We start from the raw sequence: 15766 nt of genomic DNA on the forward strand, positions 1-15766 counted from the left end.
ATAAGACATAGCAGGTAAAAAGGAACCAAAACATAGCCATGTCTCATAGATCAGAGCTGAGTGAGTTGTATAGTGCCCGTAGGAGATAGGACAGAGAAGGGCAGGCCTTCCGGGTTGAGTTAGGGGGAGCCTGAGCAAAGACATGGGGGACGGTTTCCTGTAAATTGCTGGAATGATTGCAGCAGAAAGTGCTTCAAGTCTGGAGAGGTGGGTCTCTCATCTTTCTACGCATATCTTGTCTCCCATATGTATGCATACATGTAACCTCGTTCCCTATGCAGGCCCATCAAATTCTTCTCTGGTTTGGGGATACATATGGGATTTGGAGTGGGGACAAGTTGTGACTCCACTTGGATCACAAGGCCCTACTTGGACCTGCGCTTGGCCTAGGTCTAGAGTAGGCCCCAAAGCTTTATACTTTTAACAGGTGTTCCTGATATGGGGCCAGAGAGCCACACTTGGAGACTTATGTAGAGAATGTAGAGACCCAGGGATTCCAGCCCTTCTTGCCATGGCCTCCTTTTTGCTTGGGGCTTGGAGTGGCTGGACATGGGGTGGGGGTGGGGCGGTCAAGGGAGTGTTCTGAACACACTTCCCCCCTTACCTTCACAGGAGGAGAAATCTATGGTGAGTGGCTGTGATGGGGTCTCCTCTTGTTCGTTCCTCTCGGACAATTTCCTCTTTCTTACTGCCTTTGATGGGCTCCTGGAGCTCTGGGACCTGCAGCATGGTTGTCGGTAAGGACTCTCCCATGTCTTGGAGTGAGGGCCTTCCCTGTCTGTGGGAAGCCCAGGGAGTGGGGAGTGAGGGGAAGCCTGTGGCCAGAGGGCCCCGGGGCCTGACTCTGTCTCCCTTGGATAGGGTGCTACAGACGAAGGCTCACCAGTACCAAATCAGCGGCTGCTGCCTGAGCCCAGATCGCCGGCTGCTGGCCACTGTGTGCCTAGGGGGATGCCTCAAGGTAATGACTGAGCTCCGTGGTAGTCAGAGTTGCCCTAAGCACTGAGTCAGCCCAGGGAGTGGGAGGTTCTGTCAGAATGGCAGAGGCTGCTGACTGCTTGGCCTGGGGAGGCCTTCCCTGCTGAGGGTGGGGACTGGACAAAGTGGTCCCTGGAGCTGTAGGACTGAGGAACTCAGGCATCTCTCTCGGGCACCTGACACCTCCCCTTTCTCTCCTCCAGCTGTGGGACACAGTCCATGGGCAGCTGGCCTCCCAGCACACCTCTCCCAAACCCGTGAATTGTGTTGCTTTTCACCCAGAGGGGCAGGTGATAGCCATAGGCAGCTGGTCTGGCAGCTTCATCTTCTTCCAGGTGGATGGGCTCAAAGTCACCAAGGTGAGAAAATCCTGTGTAGCCCTGGGGGAGGAATACAGAAGGGTGGGAACGGAAGGTAGGCAATGATGGATGTCCACATTTTGTATCACTTTGGGCTGTGTTGAGAGCAGGCCCTGACATTTCCATTTCTACCTCCCTGTGTAGGAACTGGGAACTCCAGGAGCCTCTGTCTGTACCTTGGCCTTCAATGGGCCTGGGCAGGTGGTGGCTGTGGGCCGGCTGGACAGGATGGTGGAGCTGTGGGCTTGGCAGAAGGGAGCACGCCTGGCTGCCTTCCCTGCCCACGATGGCTTTGTGGCCGCTGCCCTTTTCCTGCGTGCTGGGTGCCAGTTATTGACGGCCGGAGAGGATGGCAAGGTCAGGTGTCAGAGGGCTGGAGGTGGGTTCCAGGGAGGGGGTCGCAAAGGCAGGGAATGTTGGGTGAGGTTGGGCCTTTGTTGAGGGGACTGTGGAGATAGCTCGGCTGGTGTGAGCTTCAGGGAGAAGCATGCGGGTGTGCTTGCCAGCAGCTCTCAGGAGAAGAGTGTCTGGAAGGAGGACTTTAGCAGGTTGGCTGTAACTCTGGGGTGGAAGTGGAGTATCTTTAAGCGCTTTTATCGGCCCTCAGGTTCAGGTGTGGTCCGGGTCTCTGGGTCAGCCCCGTGGGTACCTGGGTTCCCTTTCTCTCTCGCCTGCCCTCTCTGTGGCTCTCAGCCCAGATGGTCATCTGGTCGCTGTTGGGTACCGAGCTGATGGCATCAGGATCTACAAAATATCTTCAGGTACAAAGGGCGAAAAGATGGGGTGTTTGAGCCTTTGGAAAGAGGCCCTTTCCTTTCCAAGAATCTTCCTCTCTTGTTTCCTCTCATTCTCTAGGTTCCCAGGGGGCTCAGTGTCAAGCACTAGATGTGGCAGTGTCCGCACTGGCCTGGCTAAGCCCTGAGGTGTTGGTGAGTGGTGCAGAAGATGGATCCCTGCAGGCCTGGGCCCTCAAGGAAAGCTCCCTTCAGTCTCTCTGGCTCCTGTCCAGATACCAGAAGCCTGTGCTGGGACTGGCCACCTCCCACGAACTCTTGGCCTCTGCCTCAGGTACTGCTGGGCAGTGGGCAGGGCTGTGAATCATTGAAAATACACACATGTAAAAAACTTTTTTAAAACTTTAAAAGTCCTTTTAAATGCATTTATCTTGCACAATTAGTATAGACTGTTTCTCCTCCTTCCCTAACCCTGATGCTGGGACCTCTTTGTGATTCCTATGATCCTTCGAGTTTCTGCCAATGGGAAACTTTGCTGTGTAAGGGGATGGGTTTCCCTCAGGAGGTAAGAGAGATGTGGAGGTGATAATGCAGAGTGGCCTCAGTCCTCTCTAGGTAGGAGGCGTGATCCAAGTGACAGTGGGTATTTGGAAAGGGGAGGGTCTGGCGGTGCAGCACGGAATTAGAGAGAGACAGCTGTAGAGCCCGGGCTGGAAGTGCCTGGCATCCTGTCCTGTGTACTCAAGTGACATCTGACCTTTGTCCAGGGCCTCGCCATAGCTGTGACTCACTGCTTCCCTCCCTTGGAGCTGTGCCCTCAGACCTCGCCCTCAGCCCTCATGATTGCCTTTGTCTTTGGCTTCTAGACCTGCCTCCCTGCTTCTTTCAGGGTATCTTTCTCTCTCCCTATTTCCAATGCAGAGGATTTCACAGTGCGGCTGTGGCCAAGGCAGTTGCTGACACTGCCACAAAAGGCAGAAGACTTTCCCTGTGCCACTGAACTCCAGGGACATACGGGCCCCGTAAACTGCTGTAGCTTCAGCACTGATGGCTGCAGCCTGGCCACCGGGGGCCGGGATCGGGTGAGCCTCGAAAGGATGCAACCCTGGGCCCTTCTCCCCCTGGGTCCCCAGCCCCCTGGTTCCTGTATTCCTGAACAGCCCAATTCCTGTTGCTTCCTCTGGCTTTTTGCTTTGTCAAACCTGTGCTGGATCTACCCACCTCCCTCCCTCAATACCCTCTCTTCCCTTGAAACCTCTTGCCTGTGATGGTCCTGGTCTTCCTCCCTCTCTCCCATGGTCCTCACTCCTCCATCCTTTGGGACCTTTCCAGAGTCTCCTCTGCTGGGATGTGAGGACACCCACGGCCCCTGTTCTGATTTGCTCCTTCCCTGCCTGTCACCGTGACTGGGTCACTGGCTGTGCCTGGACCAAAGACAACCTACTGGTGAGTGAACAGTAGGTGCAAAGCTCAGTAGGGCTCCTGGGGGAGGACAACAGTCCCCATCTGATCCTTTCCTGACACCCGTTTATAACAGTAATAGCTAACATTTATTGGGCAGTATGTGCCAGGCATTGGACTAAGCTCTTTGCTTATATTGTCTCACTTAATCTTTACAACGCCCTGTAAAGGAGATACTACTATCATAGCTATTTCACAGACCAGGACATTGAACTCAGATAGTTTAAAGAACATTTCCAAGGCTACCTAAGTGATAAAGCTGAGCCAGTAAACTTTCTGATAGAAAGCTCATGCTCTTGACAAGAGCACAAAACTCTCTCCTGGGGGCTTAGGATGCCCCATCCCTGCAGTAAAGGGTACTACTGTTATTTCTTTGTTCTAAGGCAGAAATGAGTCTCACATTATGACTAGAGGTTGGTGAAGCCTAGTTTTCCAATGGAGAGTCCCCAGGTTGTTCTCAAAAAGAGATGAGAGAGGAATGAGAGTAAGTTGAATAAACTTGTCATGGTTTGTCCTTCCCCTGCCTTCTAGGTAGCCAGGCATTGCAGACTTTTTACCTTTGTCTGAGTTTGTTGACTGACACTCTATTAATAACAAAGACAATAGCTACAGTGTTCATTGTGTGCCAGGCAGCTGTGGCTAAATCCTTTATCTGTAGATGCATCAGCCGCACAGTAACCACAGCAGATAGGTACACTGTCATTATCCTGGTCAGATAGAAACCTAAGGCTCAGAGAGATGAACTTGGCCCAGGTCACAAAGTAATGAATGGTGGAGCTAGGATTTGAAGCCAGGGTAGCCTGCTCTCAGTCACAAGGCTAGTGCCCTCCATGATGAGCATACAGAAATGCTGGAGGGATGCTGATACCCCCACTCCTCTGACCTCTGACTCTGCAGATCTCCTGCTCCAGTGATGGCTCTGTGGGGTTGTGGGACCCAGCATTGGGACAGCAGCTTGGTCAGTTCCTGGGTCATCAGAGTGCCGTGAGCGCCGTTGTGGCCGTGGTGAGAAGGGAATACAGAGTACCCCGGGGTCTCTGGGAAGGCCAAGGGTGCTTTGGGAGATGATGCATTGGGTATCTAATCCCAAGGCAAAGAGGTATAAAGAATGAGGTGCTTGGGCCCAGATCAGAGCAGGATTAGGGTGTTGAGGCTGAGGGTTGGTGTGAGGGAAGGGCAAGCATGAAAACACAGCATCTTAGATGTATGACCTCGTGGGAGGATTGCAGCCCTGAGCCCCCCAGCTTTATGTCCCCAGTTCTCCTCACTCTAACATCTTCTAAGCCCCTAATGTTCAGCTCACAGCTCTGTGGTGGGAGTTGTACATCCCATGTCTTGCTTAGTGTGACTCTCCTCTGGGGCAGGAAGAGCACGTGGTGTCTGTGGGCCGGGATGGGACCTTGAAAGTATGGGACCATCGGGGCGTGGAGCTGACCAGCATCCCTGCTCACTCAGGACCCATCAGCCATTGTGCAGCCGCTCTGGAGCCCCGTGCAGGTGATGAGACATGAGCTGCCTTCCCTCACCTGCTGCCTCCTCCCTTCTCCTCTGCTTCCCCACTTCTCACTCATTCTCTCTGTCTCATCAGCTTGCCAGCCTGGCTCAGAGCTTATGGTGGTGACTGTTGGACTGGATGGGGTCACACGGTTGTGGCATCCACTCTTGGTGAGTTTCCTGAAAGGACTGGAGTGCAGGAGGTAGAAAAGGAATAGCAGATGATCTTCTGTGTGTCAACCCCTATTGTTCCATCTCCATCCTTTCTTCTTAGGTGTTTCAAACACACACCCTCCTGGGACACAGTGGCCCAATCAATGCAGCTGCTGTTTCAGAGGCCTCGGGCCTCCTGCTGACCTCCTCAGAGGATGGTTCTATACGGCTCTGGCAGGTACCTAAGGAGGCAGGTGAGTGAGACGTGGAGAGAGGCAAGGTATGAAAGAGGGTTGTGTAACTGGGACCAAGAAGGTCAAGAGTAGCCTGATATCTCCTCTTGTATCCCAGCAGTAGTCCAGCTCCTAATGATTGCTACTTCTCTCTTCTCCAGACGAGACAAACATGCCTAGGAGTCCTGCAGCCGTCACAGCTGTGGCCTGGGCCCCAGATGGTTCTGTGGCAGTGTCTGGGAATCAAGCTGGGGAACTAACCTTATGGCAGGAAGCTAAGGCGGTGGCCACAGGACAGGTGAGTTGGGCAACCTCAGTTCCTTATCTATGTGAATTCTGACCAGGCTATGTATTTAATGGTACATGCCCAGGTTGGAGGTTGTATAGATGCCTGGGAGAGGAAAGAGGGTGAAATCCTGTTTCTCAGAAATACTGAAATGAACTTGTTGTGTACGCCAGGCTCCAGGCCGCATCAGTGCTCTAATCTGGCGCTCGGCAAACACCTTGGTTGTTGTCAGTGCTGATGAAAAAGTCAGCGAGTGGCATGTGGAGCTGCAGAAGGATTCAACACCCAGAAATTTCAGGTGAAACAAAGCAGCTGGGTTAACGTGATAAGAACGGCAGTCTCCTTACAGCCAGGATTTTACTCAAATTGCTGCACCTCTACTTCTGAACTAGGTCAACAGGATGTTAGTTACTAGGCAGAAAAAAGTCCCTGGGAAACTGTTTTCTGCTCCTTGTCATGTCAATTTAAATAATAATTATCAAGTGCCTACTTTATGCTAAGCTCCGGGTCAGGCAGTGTGAACTTAATTTGTTAATTAGAAAGCTCATAGTAGAGGAGTGTGCATATAAGTAAACTATCAACGGCATTCAGAGTGATTAGTGCTACTATAAAGAATATATATATATATAATTTCCATATATGTCCATATCCCCTGGGGCTGCAGAATTTGAGAAATTTATAGTTTACAACAGAGTTGCTATTTGAGGTTGGACTTAAAGAATGAGTAGGAGTTTTCTGGACCAGTGAGGGAAGGGAATGGAGATGTGGAAGAGGAAGTAGCATTAATAAAAGGCACGGAGGCACAAGAGTGCGTGGTGTATTCTGAGTACATAAGCCAAGTCTTTGAGTTCTTGGTGGGAGGTGAGGGTGGGGATTTAGATTGAAAAGATAAACTGGGATTGGGCTATAGGGGACACAGTGCTAAGAATTTTGAACAGAATAATTATCTGGATTTTAGAAAGAGAACTTGGGTGGCAGTAAGGAGGGTGGATAGTAGTAGAGAGATACTGAAGGTAGGGAAGCCACTCTCATAGCTGTGGCTACAGTCAGGGAAGATGTAATGTGGGTCCTGGCCAGGACAGTGGGGATGGGAAGGATACAGATTGAGGCATGTGTTGTAAGTAGGCTCCACAGTGCTTATTGATCAGTGGGAGGTCAGGAGGGAAGGAAAAGACAAGAATATTAGAGATTCCTAGTTTGAGCAAGTAAGGGGGTGATGGTGATGAATACTGATATGAGAAAAACAGAAGGAGAGACAGAATAGGGAAGATGATGCATTTAGTTTCCTACTTCGCTCCTGAGGACTTCATGGGGGACTGAGGAGCCTGAGAGGTAGACTGAAGTAGGATCTTTCTCTTCCCATGTGCCTTTTGTGAGCTACAGCCTTCACCTGGACCGAGTTCTGCAGGAGGACTTAGGGTTCCTGACAGGTGTGGGCCTGGCCCCAGATGGTGACTCCCTCATCTTGGCCAAGGCGGATTTGCAAGTACTGCACTTGAAGCCAGGGGATGCTCCCTCCGTAATCTGGTAAGATCCAAAATGCAGTTTCCTCTCAGGCTGGAGAAAGGAAAAATGGGTTCCTGGTTCCCCTGAGGTTGGGTCTGACTGAGAACAAGCACTGGGGTCTTACAGAGAGGCGTCTGGGCTCAGCCTCTTTCTTTCTTGTAAACCAGGAACAGCTATAAAGAACATCCTATGATGCTGTCCACCCACCAGGACTATGGTGTGTTTGTCCTGCAGCCAATGGCCCCTGGAATTCTTTCTGTCTTGGTAAGTCTGGTTTGAATGTGTGTTAAAATAAAGATTTGTCCAGAACCAATATTTTAAAACCTTGAGGCCATGATGGAGCATAAGAGAAAGGTAAAGGCAGTTGGTTCCAAATCCCCTTCTCTTCCTTCAACTGGAGCAGCTATACTTAAGAGCATTATATATTGTTTCCCACTAAGATTTCATTGATACAAAAAGAGATTCTAGTGTTTAAGAAAGTCATGGGAAACCATAAATCCAGGTTTTTCATGAACTGCATTTTTTTTTGTCTCTCTTGCCTTACCACTGTATTAGTTTCTGGAACAATACAGACAGATCTCATAGACATTTGGTTGGGTGAAAGAAGCTAGACATAAAAGAGTACATATTCCATTATTTGACTTAAATGAAGCTTAAAAACAAGCAAAACTAATTTATAGTGACAGAAGTCAGAATATTGTTGGCTCTGGGGCTGGAGGTCTCTGGTATTGACTGGGAAGGGGCATGAAGGCAACTTTCCAGGGTGATGGATATGTTCTACATCGTGATCCGGTCATACATGTGTAGGACATATACATGTGTATACATGTGTAAAAATTCATCAAGATGCACAGTTAAGATTTGTGCACTTTACTGTTTCTGGGTTAGTTTTTTAAAAAAAATCCTGGCCAGTCCAGAAGAGAAAACAGTTGCTTTTGTCTGGGCAGGGTTAAGTGACAGGCATAGGCTAAATGAAATGATCTGCCCTTTCACAGAGGCCAAAGGAATCTGGAGAGTTAGAAGAGTGCCTGGAGTTTGATCTGGACTTGGAGAATCCTAGTGGGACCATAATATCAGTAACTGAGGCCAAACCGGAATCTGGTGAGTGGTGATGGGAGGACCCGAGGAATCCAGAGGTGGTGAGGGTGGAGGTGAGGGTGCGGGGGGGAGGGGGGGATCCTTCAAAGCCTGAGACCTAACTCTGCCCTTGAAACGGCAGAGTCCTCGTTTCTGTGTGCCAGCTCTGATGGGATGCTGTGGAACCTGGCCAAATGCACCCTTGAAGGAGAATGGACCACGGGTAACATCTGGCAGAAACCAGTACAAATGCCTGAGACCCAAACTCCAGAAACAGACCCATATATGTACAGCTGGCCAACAAACCCACGTCTAAAGACACGGCAGCGTAGAAAGGTGAGTTTAAGGGAAGGGTCACAAATATAGGGGAAGAGGCTTCAGGCCTGACCCTGATGCTTCCTCGACTAAGGAAAGACTCAGAGAACTCACCATACGTTTCCCCTTCTTCTCTGAGATTCACTCGGGCTCTGTCACAGCCCTCCATGTGCTGCCTGAGTTGCTGGTGACAGCTTCAAAGGACAGAGATGTTAAACTGTGGGAGAGACCCAGCATGCAACTGGTAAGTGTGTATATGCGCAAGGAGGGCCGAAGGGATGTCGCAAGAGAGCAAACTTGGGATAAGAAAGTTCAGAAGATCAAAATTCTCTTTTCTTTTGCTCTTCTTGCAATAATGTGTGACTAGCCTGTTCTAAATAAAAAACATTAATGTGAGAGAAAAACAAGTTAGTAAGGAGACCCTAGGCCTGTAGCTCTCATCTCCCTCTTTTTTGTTCCCCTTGTAGTTGGGCCTGTTCCGGTGCGAAGGGGCGGTGAGCTGCCTGGAGCCTTGGCTGGGGCCCGACTCTGTCCTGCAGCTCGCCGTGGGGGACACGCAGGGCAATGTGTACTTTCTGTCCTGGGAGTGAGGTGCCCTACTCAGAGCAGAGATACCATTCGTGCTGGAGGCTCAAGTCTGAAGACACCAGCGGCGACTTTCTTGATAAAATTATAAAAATAAAGTGTCAGGAAATCTCAGATACAGTTCTGCCTGTGTTCTCATGTGGATTTGGACCAAGAGGGAAGAAAATGGATGTTATAATGTTTCTTTTTTTTTTTTTGGATGCCCTTGACCAGAATCGAACCCCATGACCCTTCAAGTCTGCAGGCCAACGATCTAACCCTGAGCCATGCCGGTCAGGGCTCTTTCTGCTTTAACAGTAATTTTTACTAGAACTGCAAGAAAGTGAACCAGATCTTTAGTAGATATTCTTTGAAACCAGGTTTTAAAATTCTTGTGTCATTTGCTGGGCCCCGGAGCCTAAGATGCCGCTCCTGCCTGGAGAAGGAATGAAAGTGTTGGCCAGCACTGAATTTGAATGGAGAGCTGGAAGGAAGAGTGAGTCAATAGTGCCCCCAGTCAGGGCCTTTAGAAAGAACCGATAGAAGTAGGAAAACACTAGTTTCCTCTTAGCGAAACAGTCCCATCTACTCGGAACTCACTGCCCAAATGAGCACTGAAAGCAGACACAGTCTTCCAGCTTTCACAGCCTCTGCCAGAGCAGCCCTGCTGCTTGGCTTGCAAGCATAAGTCAGTATAGTTGTTTGCATTCTTGAAAGAGATCACAAAAGTGTATCTCTCTCAAATTAAAGTTCACAAAGTTTAAAACAAGTTGAAAGGTGGAAGCCGTTTACGGACTTACCATGGACTGTGATCCTCTTAAGTAAAAGTTCTAGAACTTTCTTATTTTCCTGTAATTCTATCTTATGGGAGAAAAAGTTACCTGAGGCCCTTTCTTTCTAAGGGTGAAAGAAGGGTTAAGGGTCTTCTGTGTCCAAGAATTCAAGTACCTGAATGTGATAAGCCAGGGCTATTACAGGATGTTGTCCTGGGTTGGTAGGGTTCTCTCCGAGAAATACCACTGCACTCTGGTCTAGAAATGAGTTTTGAGGATTTGGGCAGTTGAGTGTGAGAGGTTTGTTCTTACTTCACCCTGATTCCAGATTTTACGTGGAGAAATCACCTGAGGGACTTTACCTTATTTCTACCAGTGCCTCCTGGTCTCCCTCACCCAGAGATGAAGACATTAGGAACATCATCAGCTGATAAGTCAATCATAGGTCGTGCTCCCATCTTTTCTCATGTGCCTCATACAAGGGCTCTAGACCTTCTAGACCACCTCCTCCATATGTACCTTGTGACTGGAAGTCCAAGGTAAGGTAATTTGAAATTTATGATTCATAATCCTACCCACAAATGCCACAGAGAACCGTAGCATGGCACCATCCTAAACATTGCTGGTTTGGTTCCTTTTTTTTTTGCTCCCTGAAAGCATGGGCCAAGGACAGGAGAAAGCCCTAGATGTTGTCTTCCATGCTCTAAAAATTCTGTAAAAACACCCTAGCTAAGGCTGGAGAAATAGGGATGGATAAAATATAAGCAGAGACTAACTTGCTCAATAGTTTCAGCCTTGTTGGCCAGGTCTACTTGAAGCGTTTTTTATTCTTATCTGGGAGATGTACAGTGAGGTCATAGTATAGTTGCGGTGAGTGAAGATAAGAAAAGACTCTGGGTTAAAGTAAATATGTACACATTAGATGGTTTTATATTAAATATCTTCTGAATTCTTATCATCAAATTTCAGCATCTCCCAGTGCCTGGATAAGTTCCACAATTATAGATCTGTGCTTCAATGACTATAAAGGCAAGAAAAAGAAAAAGAAAACGTGGCACCCCCCCCCCAAAAAAAAACACCCAAAACTGGCTCTAAATCTTCCTCCTGGAAATAAAATAGCAAAGCATGTCACATGGCCCTACCTGATGTCAAAGGAAGTATTATCCTACCTAATATCTGCAAGGAGAACCAGGAACCAGATACAGTTATACCCCCAAAGAACCTATCTGTATTGATGCTTTTCCAGTAGAGTGGCTCTTAATTGTTGGGTTTTTTTGTTTTGTTTTGTTTTTTATCATTTAAGATTTAAAGAAGTATTGCAAAGATAGTGCAGAGTATTCCTGTATACCCTTCACCCAGCTCTCTCAAATGTTAACATCTTATATAACCATGCTACATTAATCAAAACTAAGAAATTAACATTAGTACAGTATTATTAACTACAGACATGATTTGGATTTCCCATTTTCCCACTAATGTCTTTGTTTTGTTCCAGGGTCCAATCTAGAAGACCACATTGCATTTAGTCATCATGTGTCCCTAGTTTCGACTGACAGTTTTTCAGTCTTTCTATAACCTTGACACTTTAGAAGAGTTCTGGCTAGGTGTTTTGTAGAATGCCCCTCAGTTTGGCTTTGTCTGCTGTTTTCTCATGAATAAACTGAGACTGTAGATTTAAGGGAAGACTACAAGAGAAGATGTGCTCTTGTTACATCATATCAGAGGCACATGATCTCAACATGACTTACTACTAGTGCTATTAACCTTGATCACTTTTAAGGTAAAATTGATGTTTGCCAGGTTTTTTTCACTGTACATTTTCCATATTCTATTTGTTAAGAAGCAAGTCACTAAGTCCAGTGCACGCTCAAGGGGAGGGGCATTAAACCTCTAGGAGGGAGAGGTATCAAAAAAATCTGAGGTCATGTTAAAAACATCACAGTAATCAATAAATTTTGATAGGTTTTTCGAGACAATGCAAATATCCTGTTTCACTAATTTTAGCGTTCACCCATTGATCTTGACTGCAGCAATTATTACTGTGGTTTTCTAATGATGATTTTCTATTTCCCTCAGGCCTCTGCATTAATTAAGATCCTTCCGATGGAATATTTATCCCTTCCCCATTTTTTAATCTGTTGAGTCATTTGCTTATATTACTATGGACTCATGGATATCTATTTTACTCCTCAGGAGCTTCTTGAATTTTAATACTCAAACTTCACAGTAATGTATATTTCAGTGCAACATTTTGGCCTATATTTGTATAGGAAAAAATATATTTCCATCACAAAAATTCAGTATAATTTTTATTAAGATATCAGTCATTTTTACCCTTTTAAAGTGTACAATACAGTGGTTTTTAGTATATTCCAATGTTGTGCAACTATTGCCATAAATTCCAGAACATTTTCTTCACCCCAACAAGAAACATTGTACCCATTAGCAGTCATTCCTTTCTCACCCTTCCTTCAACCAATGGCAATCACTAATCTATGACTCTATGGTTTGCCCATTTTAGACATTTCATATAAATGGGATCATTTAATATGTTACCTTTCTTATGGCTTCTTTCACTTAGTATGTTTTCAAGGTTCATCCATGTTGTAGCATGTATCACTATTTTATTCCATATTATGGCTGAATAATATTCTGTTGTACAGATAGACCACATTTTATTTATCCATTCATCAGTTGATGGACAATCTGGTTGTTTCTACTCTTTGGCTACTTTAAATAATGCTACTATCAACATTCATATACAAATTTTTGTATAGACATTTTTCAGTTCTCTTGGTTATATACCTAGGAGTGGAATTGGTATGTCATGTGGTAAGTCTATTTGAGGAACTGCCAAGCTATTCTTCAAAGCAGCTACACCATTTTACATTCTCATGTAATGAATGAGGGTTCTAATTCGTCCACATCTTCTCCAACTCTTGTTATTGTTGGTCTTTATTATTATAGCCCTGATAGCGGGTGTCAAGTGGTATCTCATTGTGGTTTTTAAAAATATTTTTATTGATTTTTTAGAGAGGAAGGGAGAGGGAGAGAGACACATCCATGTGAGAGTGGAACATTATTGGCTGCCTCCTACATGCCCTCTACTGGGGATTGAGCCTGAAATCCGGGTATGTGCCTTGACTAGGAATTGAACCAGCAAAACTTTTGGTGCACAGGACGTCCCCCAACCAACTAAGCCACACCAGCCAGGGCTCTCATTGTGGATTTGATTTCCATTTTCCTACTATCCAACGATATTGAGCATCTTTTCATGTGCTTATTGGAATTTGTATTTCTTCTTTGGGGAAATGTCTATTCAAGTCCTTTACTTGGTTTTCATTTGGATTGTTTGTCTTTATTGTTGAATTGTAAGGATCCTTTCTATATTCTGCATACTAGATCCTCATCAGATTATGATTTGCAAGTATTTTCTCCCACTCTTAGGTTGTCTTTTCACTTTCTTGATAGTGTCCTTTAGTGTATAAAAGTTGTAAATTATGACGAAGACTAATTTATATATTATTTCCTTTGGTTGCTTGTTCTATTGGTATATCTCATAGACTATTGCATAATCCAAGGTCACAAAGATTTCCCTGTGTTTTCTAAGAATTTTATAGATTTCCCTCTTATAGTTAGGTCTTTGATCCATTTTGAGTTAATTTTTGCACAGCATGTGAGGTAGTATTCCAAACTGATTACTTTGCATGTGGATATCCAAGCACCATTTATTGAAAAGAATATTCTTTTCCCCATTTAATAGTCCTAGCATTCTTTTTGAAAATCAGTTAACCATAGATGCATGGGTTTATTTCTGACTCTCAATTTTATTCTATATGTCATCCTTATGCCAGTACCACACTGTCTTGATCACTATAGCATTGGTAGTAAATTTTGAAATCATGAAGTGTGAGTCCTCCAACTTTGTTCTTTTTCAAAATTGTTTTGGCTATTTGAGGTCCCTTTGCAATTCCATATGAATTTTAGCTTTTTCTTGTCCATTTGTGCAAAAAAGACTGGTGGAATGTTGATAGGAATTTCATTGAATCTGAAGATTGCTTTGGGGAGTACTGTCATCTTAATAATATTAAGTCTTCTAATCCATGAGCAGAGTGCCTTCCCATTTATTTAGGTCTTAAATTTCTTTCAACAATGTACTATAGCCCTGGATGGTGTGGCTCAGCTGGTTGAGCGCCCTCCTGAGCATCAAGATGTCGCTGGTTTGGTTCCCTGTCAGAACAGATACCCAGATTGCAGGTTCTATCCCTGTTGGGAGGTAGCTGATGGATGTTTCTCTCGCATGTTGATGCTTCTCTCTCTCTTAAATCAATAAAAACATCTTTAAAAAAACAAAAACAGCTAATGTACTATAGTTTTCAGTGTACAAGTTTTGCACTTCTTTGGTTAAATCTATTCCTAATTATTTTTATATTTTGATGCTATTATAAATGAAATTATTTTCTTAATTCCGTTTTCAGATTATTTGTTGTGTATAGAAATAAAATTTAGTTTTGTATATTGACTTTGTATCCTACAACCTTGTTGAAATTATTACCTCTAATTTCTTTCTGTGTGTATGTATTCTTTAGGGCTATATATATATATATTAGATCATATAATCTTCAAATATATAGTTTTACCTCTTTTTCTCAATCTGGGTGCCTTTTTATTCTTTTTCTTATCTAATTACTATGGCTAGAACCCCATACAACATTGACTAGAAGCTCTGGCCGGTTTGGCTCAGTGGTTAGAATGTCAACCTGCAGACTGAAGGGTCCCAGTTCGATTCCTGGTCAAGGGCACATACCTGAGTTGCCCACCAGGGGCATGTACCAATCAATGTGTCTCTCTCATACTGATGTTTCACTTTCTCTATCTCCCCCTACTTCCTTCCCTTCCACTCTCTAAAAAGCAATGGAAAAAATATCTCGGGTGAGTAATAACAAACAAAAAAACACAAAACATTGAATGGAAGTGGTGAGTGCAGACATTTTGGTCTCGTTCCTGATCTTAGGGGGAAAGCTTTCAGTCTTTCTGTGAGTTTTTCATAAATGTCCTTTACTAAGTTGAAGAAGTAAGTTCCCTTCCATTCTTAGTTTGTTGAATGCTTATCATGAAAAGGTGTTGGATTTTACCAAATGCTTTTTGCATCTAATAAGATGGTCATGTGATTTATGTCTTCCATTAGTTGATTTTCACGTTGAACCAACCTTGCATTCCCATAATCTCACTTGATCACAGTGTAAAATCCTTTATATAGGTTGCTGGTTTAAGTTTGGTAGCATTGTTTTCCTATCTATATTAAGGGATATTGGTCTGTGGTTTGCTTTTCTTGTGATATGCTTAGTTGGTTTTGGCTTCATATTGCCATATAGAATGAGGTGGGAAGTATTCCCTTCTCTTCTATTTTCTGGAAAAGTGTGTACTCAGTTTTAACAGCAGCAGTCTTTCAGTGAGTGAATATATTTAACTAGTTCCTTATCTATGGACCTTTTTGTATTTAACAATGCTCTAGTGATATCATCTGTAATTTTCACAGGGTGTGTACATTTTAAAATTTGATAGTTATTGGTAGTCTGGTTTCTAAAAAGTTACAGGCTATTATTTTCTTTCTTTTTAATCCTCACCCAAGGAAATTTTTTCCATTGCTTTTCAGAGAGTGGAAGGGGGAGAGAGGGAGAGAAAGAAAGAAGGGAGAGAGAAACATCGATGTGAAAGAGACACATTGATTGGTTGCCTCCTGCACATAAGCCAGGGATTAAGCCTGGAATCAAGGTACTTGCAATTGACTGGAATCGAACCTGGGACCCTTCAGTCCACAGGCCAAAGTTCT

The 15766-nt window shown here is 45.1% G+C and overlaps 1 protein-coding gene across 1 annotated transcript in view; it reads left to right on the forward strand.

The window, feature by feature from the left end:
* The window catches only part of TEP1 (telomerase associated protein 1), a 36515-nt gene extending 27215 nt beyond the window's left edge, over positions 1–9300 (forward strand). The window contains exons 36-55 of the mRNA XM_081151933.1: positions 613–737; positions 862–961; positions 1182–1337; positions 1482–1694; positions 1945–2098; positions 2193–2405; positions 2993–3153; positions 3404–3517; positions 4430–4537; positions 4897–5029; positions 5121–5197; positions 5301–5433; positions 5574–5710; positions 5872–5996; positions 7082–7225; positions 7372–7468; positions 8200–8305; positions 8424–8617; positions 8736–8840; positions 9064–9300. Of these exons, the coding sequence (XP_081008059.1) occupies positions 613–737; positions 862–961; positions 1182–1337; positions 1482–1694; positions 1945–2098; positions 2193–2405; positions 2993–3153; positions 3404–3517; positions 4430–4537; positions 4897–5029; positions 5121–5197; positions 5301–5433; positions 5574–5710; positions 5872–5996; positions 7082–7225; positions 7372–7468; positions 8200–8305; positions 8424–8617; positions 8736–8840; positions 9064–9186 (2718 nt within the window). The 3' untranslated portion in view covers positions 9187–9300. The remainder of the gene's footprint in view (positions 1–612; positions 738–861; positions 962–1181; positions 1338–1481; positions 1695–1944; positions 2099–2192; positions 2406–2992; positions 3154–3403; positions 3518–4429; positions 4538–4896; positions 5030–5120; positions 5198–5300; positions 5434–5573; positions 5711–5871; positions 5997–7081; positions 7226–7371; positions 7469–8199; positions 8306–8423; positions 8618–8735; positions 8841–9063) is intronic.
* The last annotated feature ends 6466 nt before the right edge of the window (positions 9301–15766 follow it).

This window comes from Miniopterus schreibersii (assembly GCF_964146895.1).
Source record: "Miniopterus schreibersii genome assembly, chromosome: 1".
NCBI classification, from domain to species: domain Eukaryota; kingdom Metazoa; phylum Chordata; class Mammalia; order Chiroptera; family Miniopteridae; genus Miniopterus; species Miniopterus schreibersii.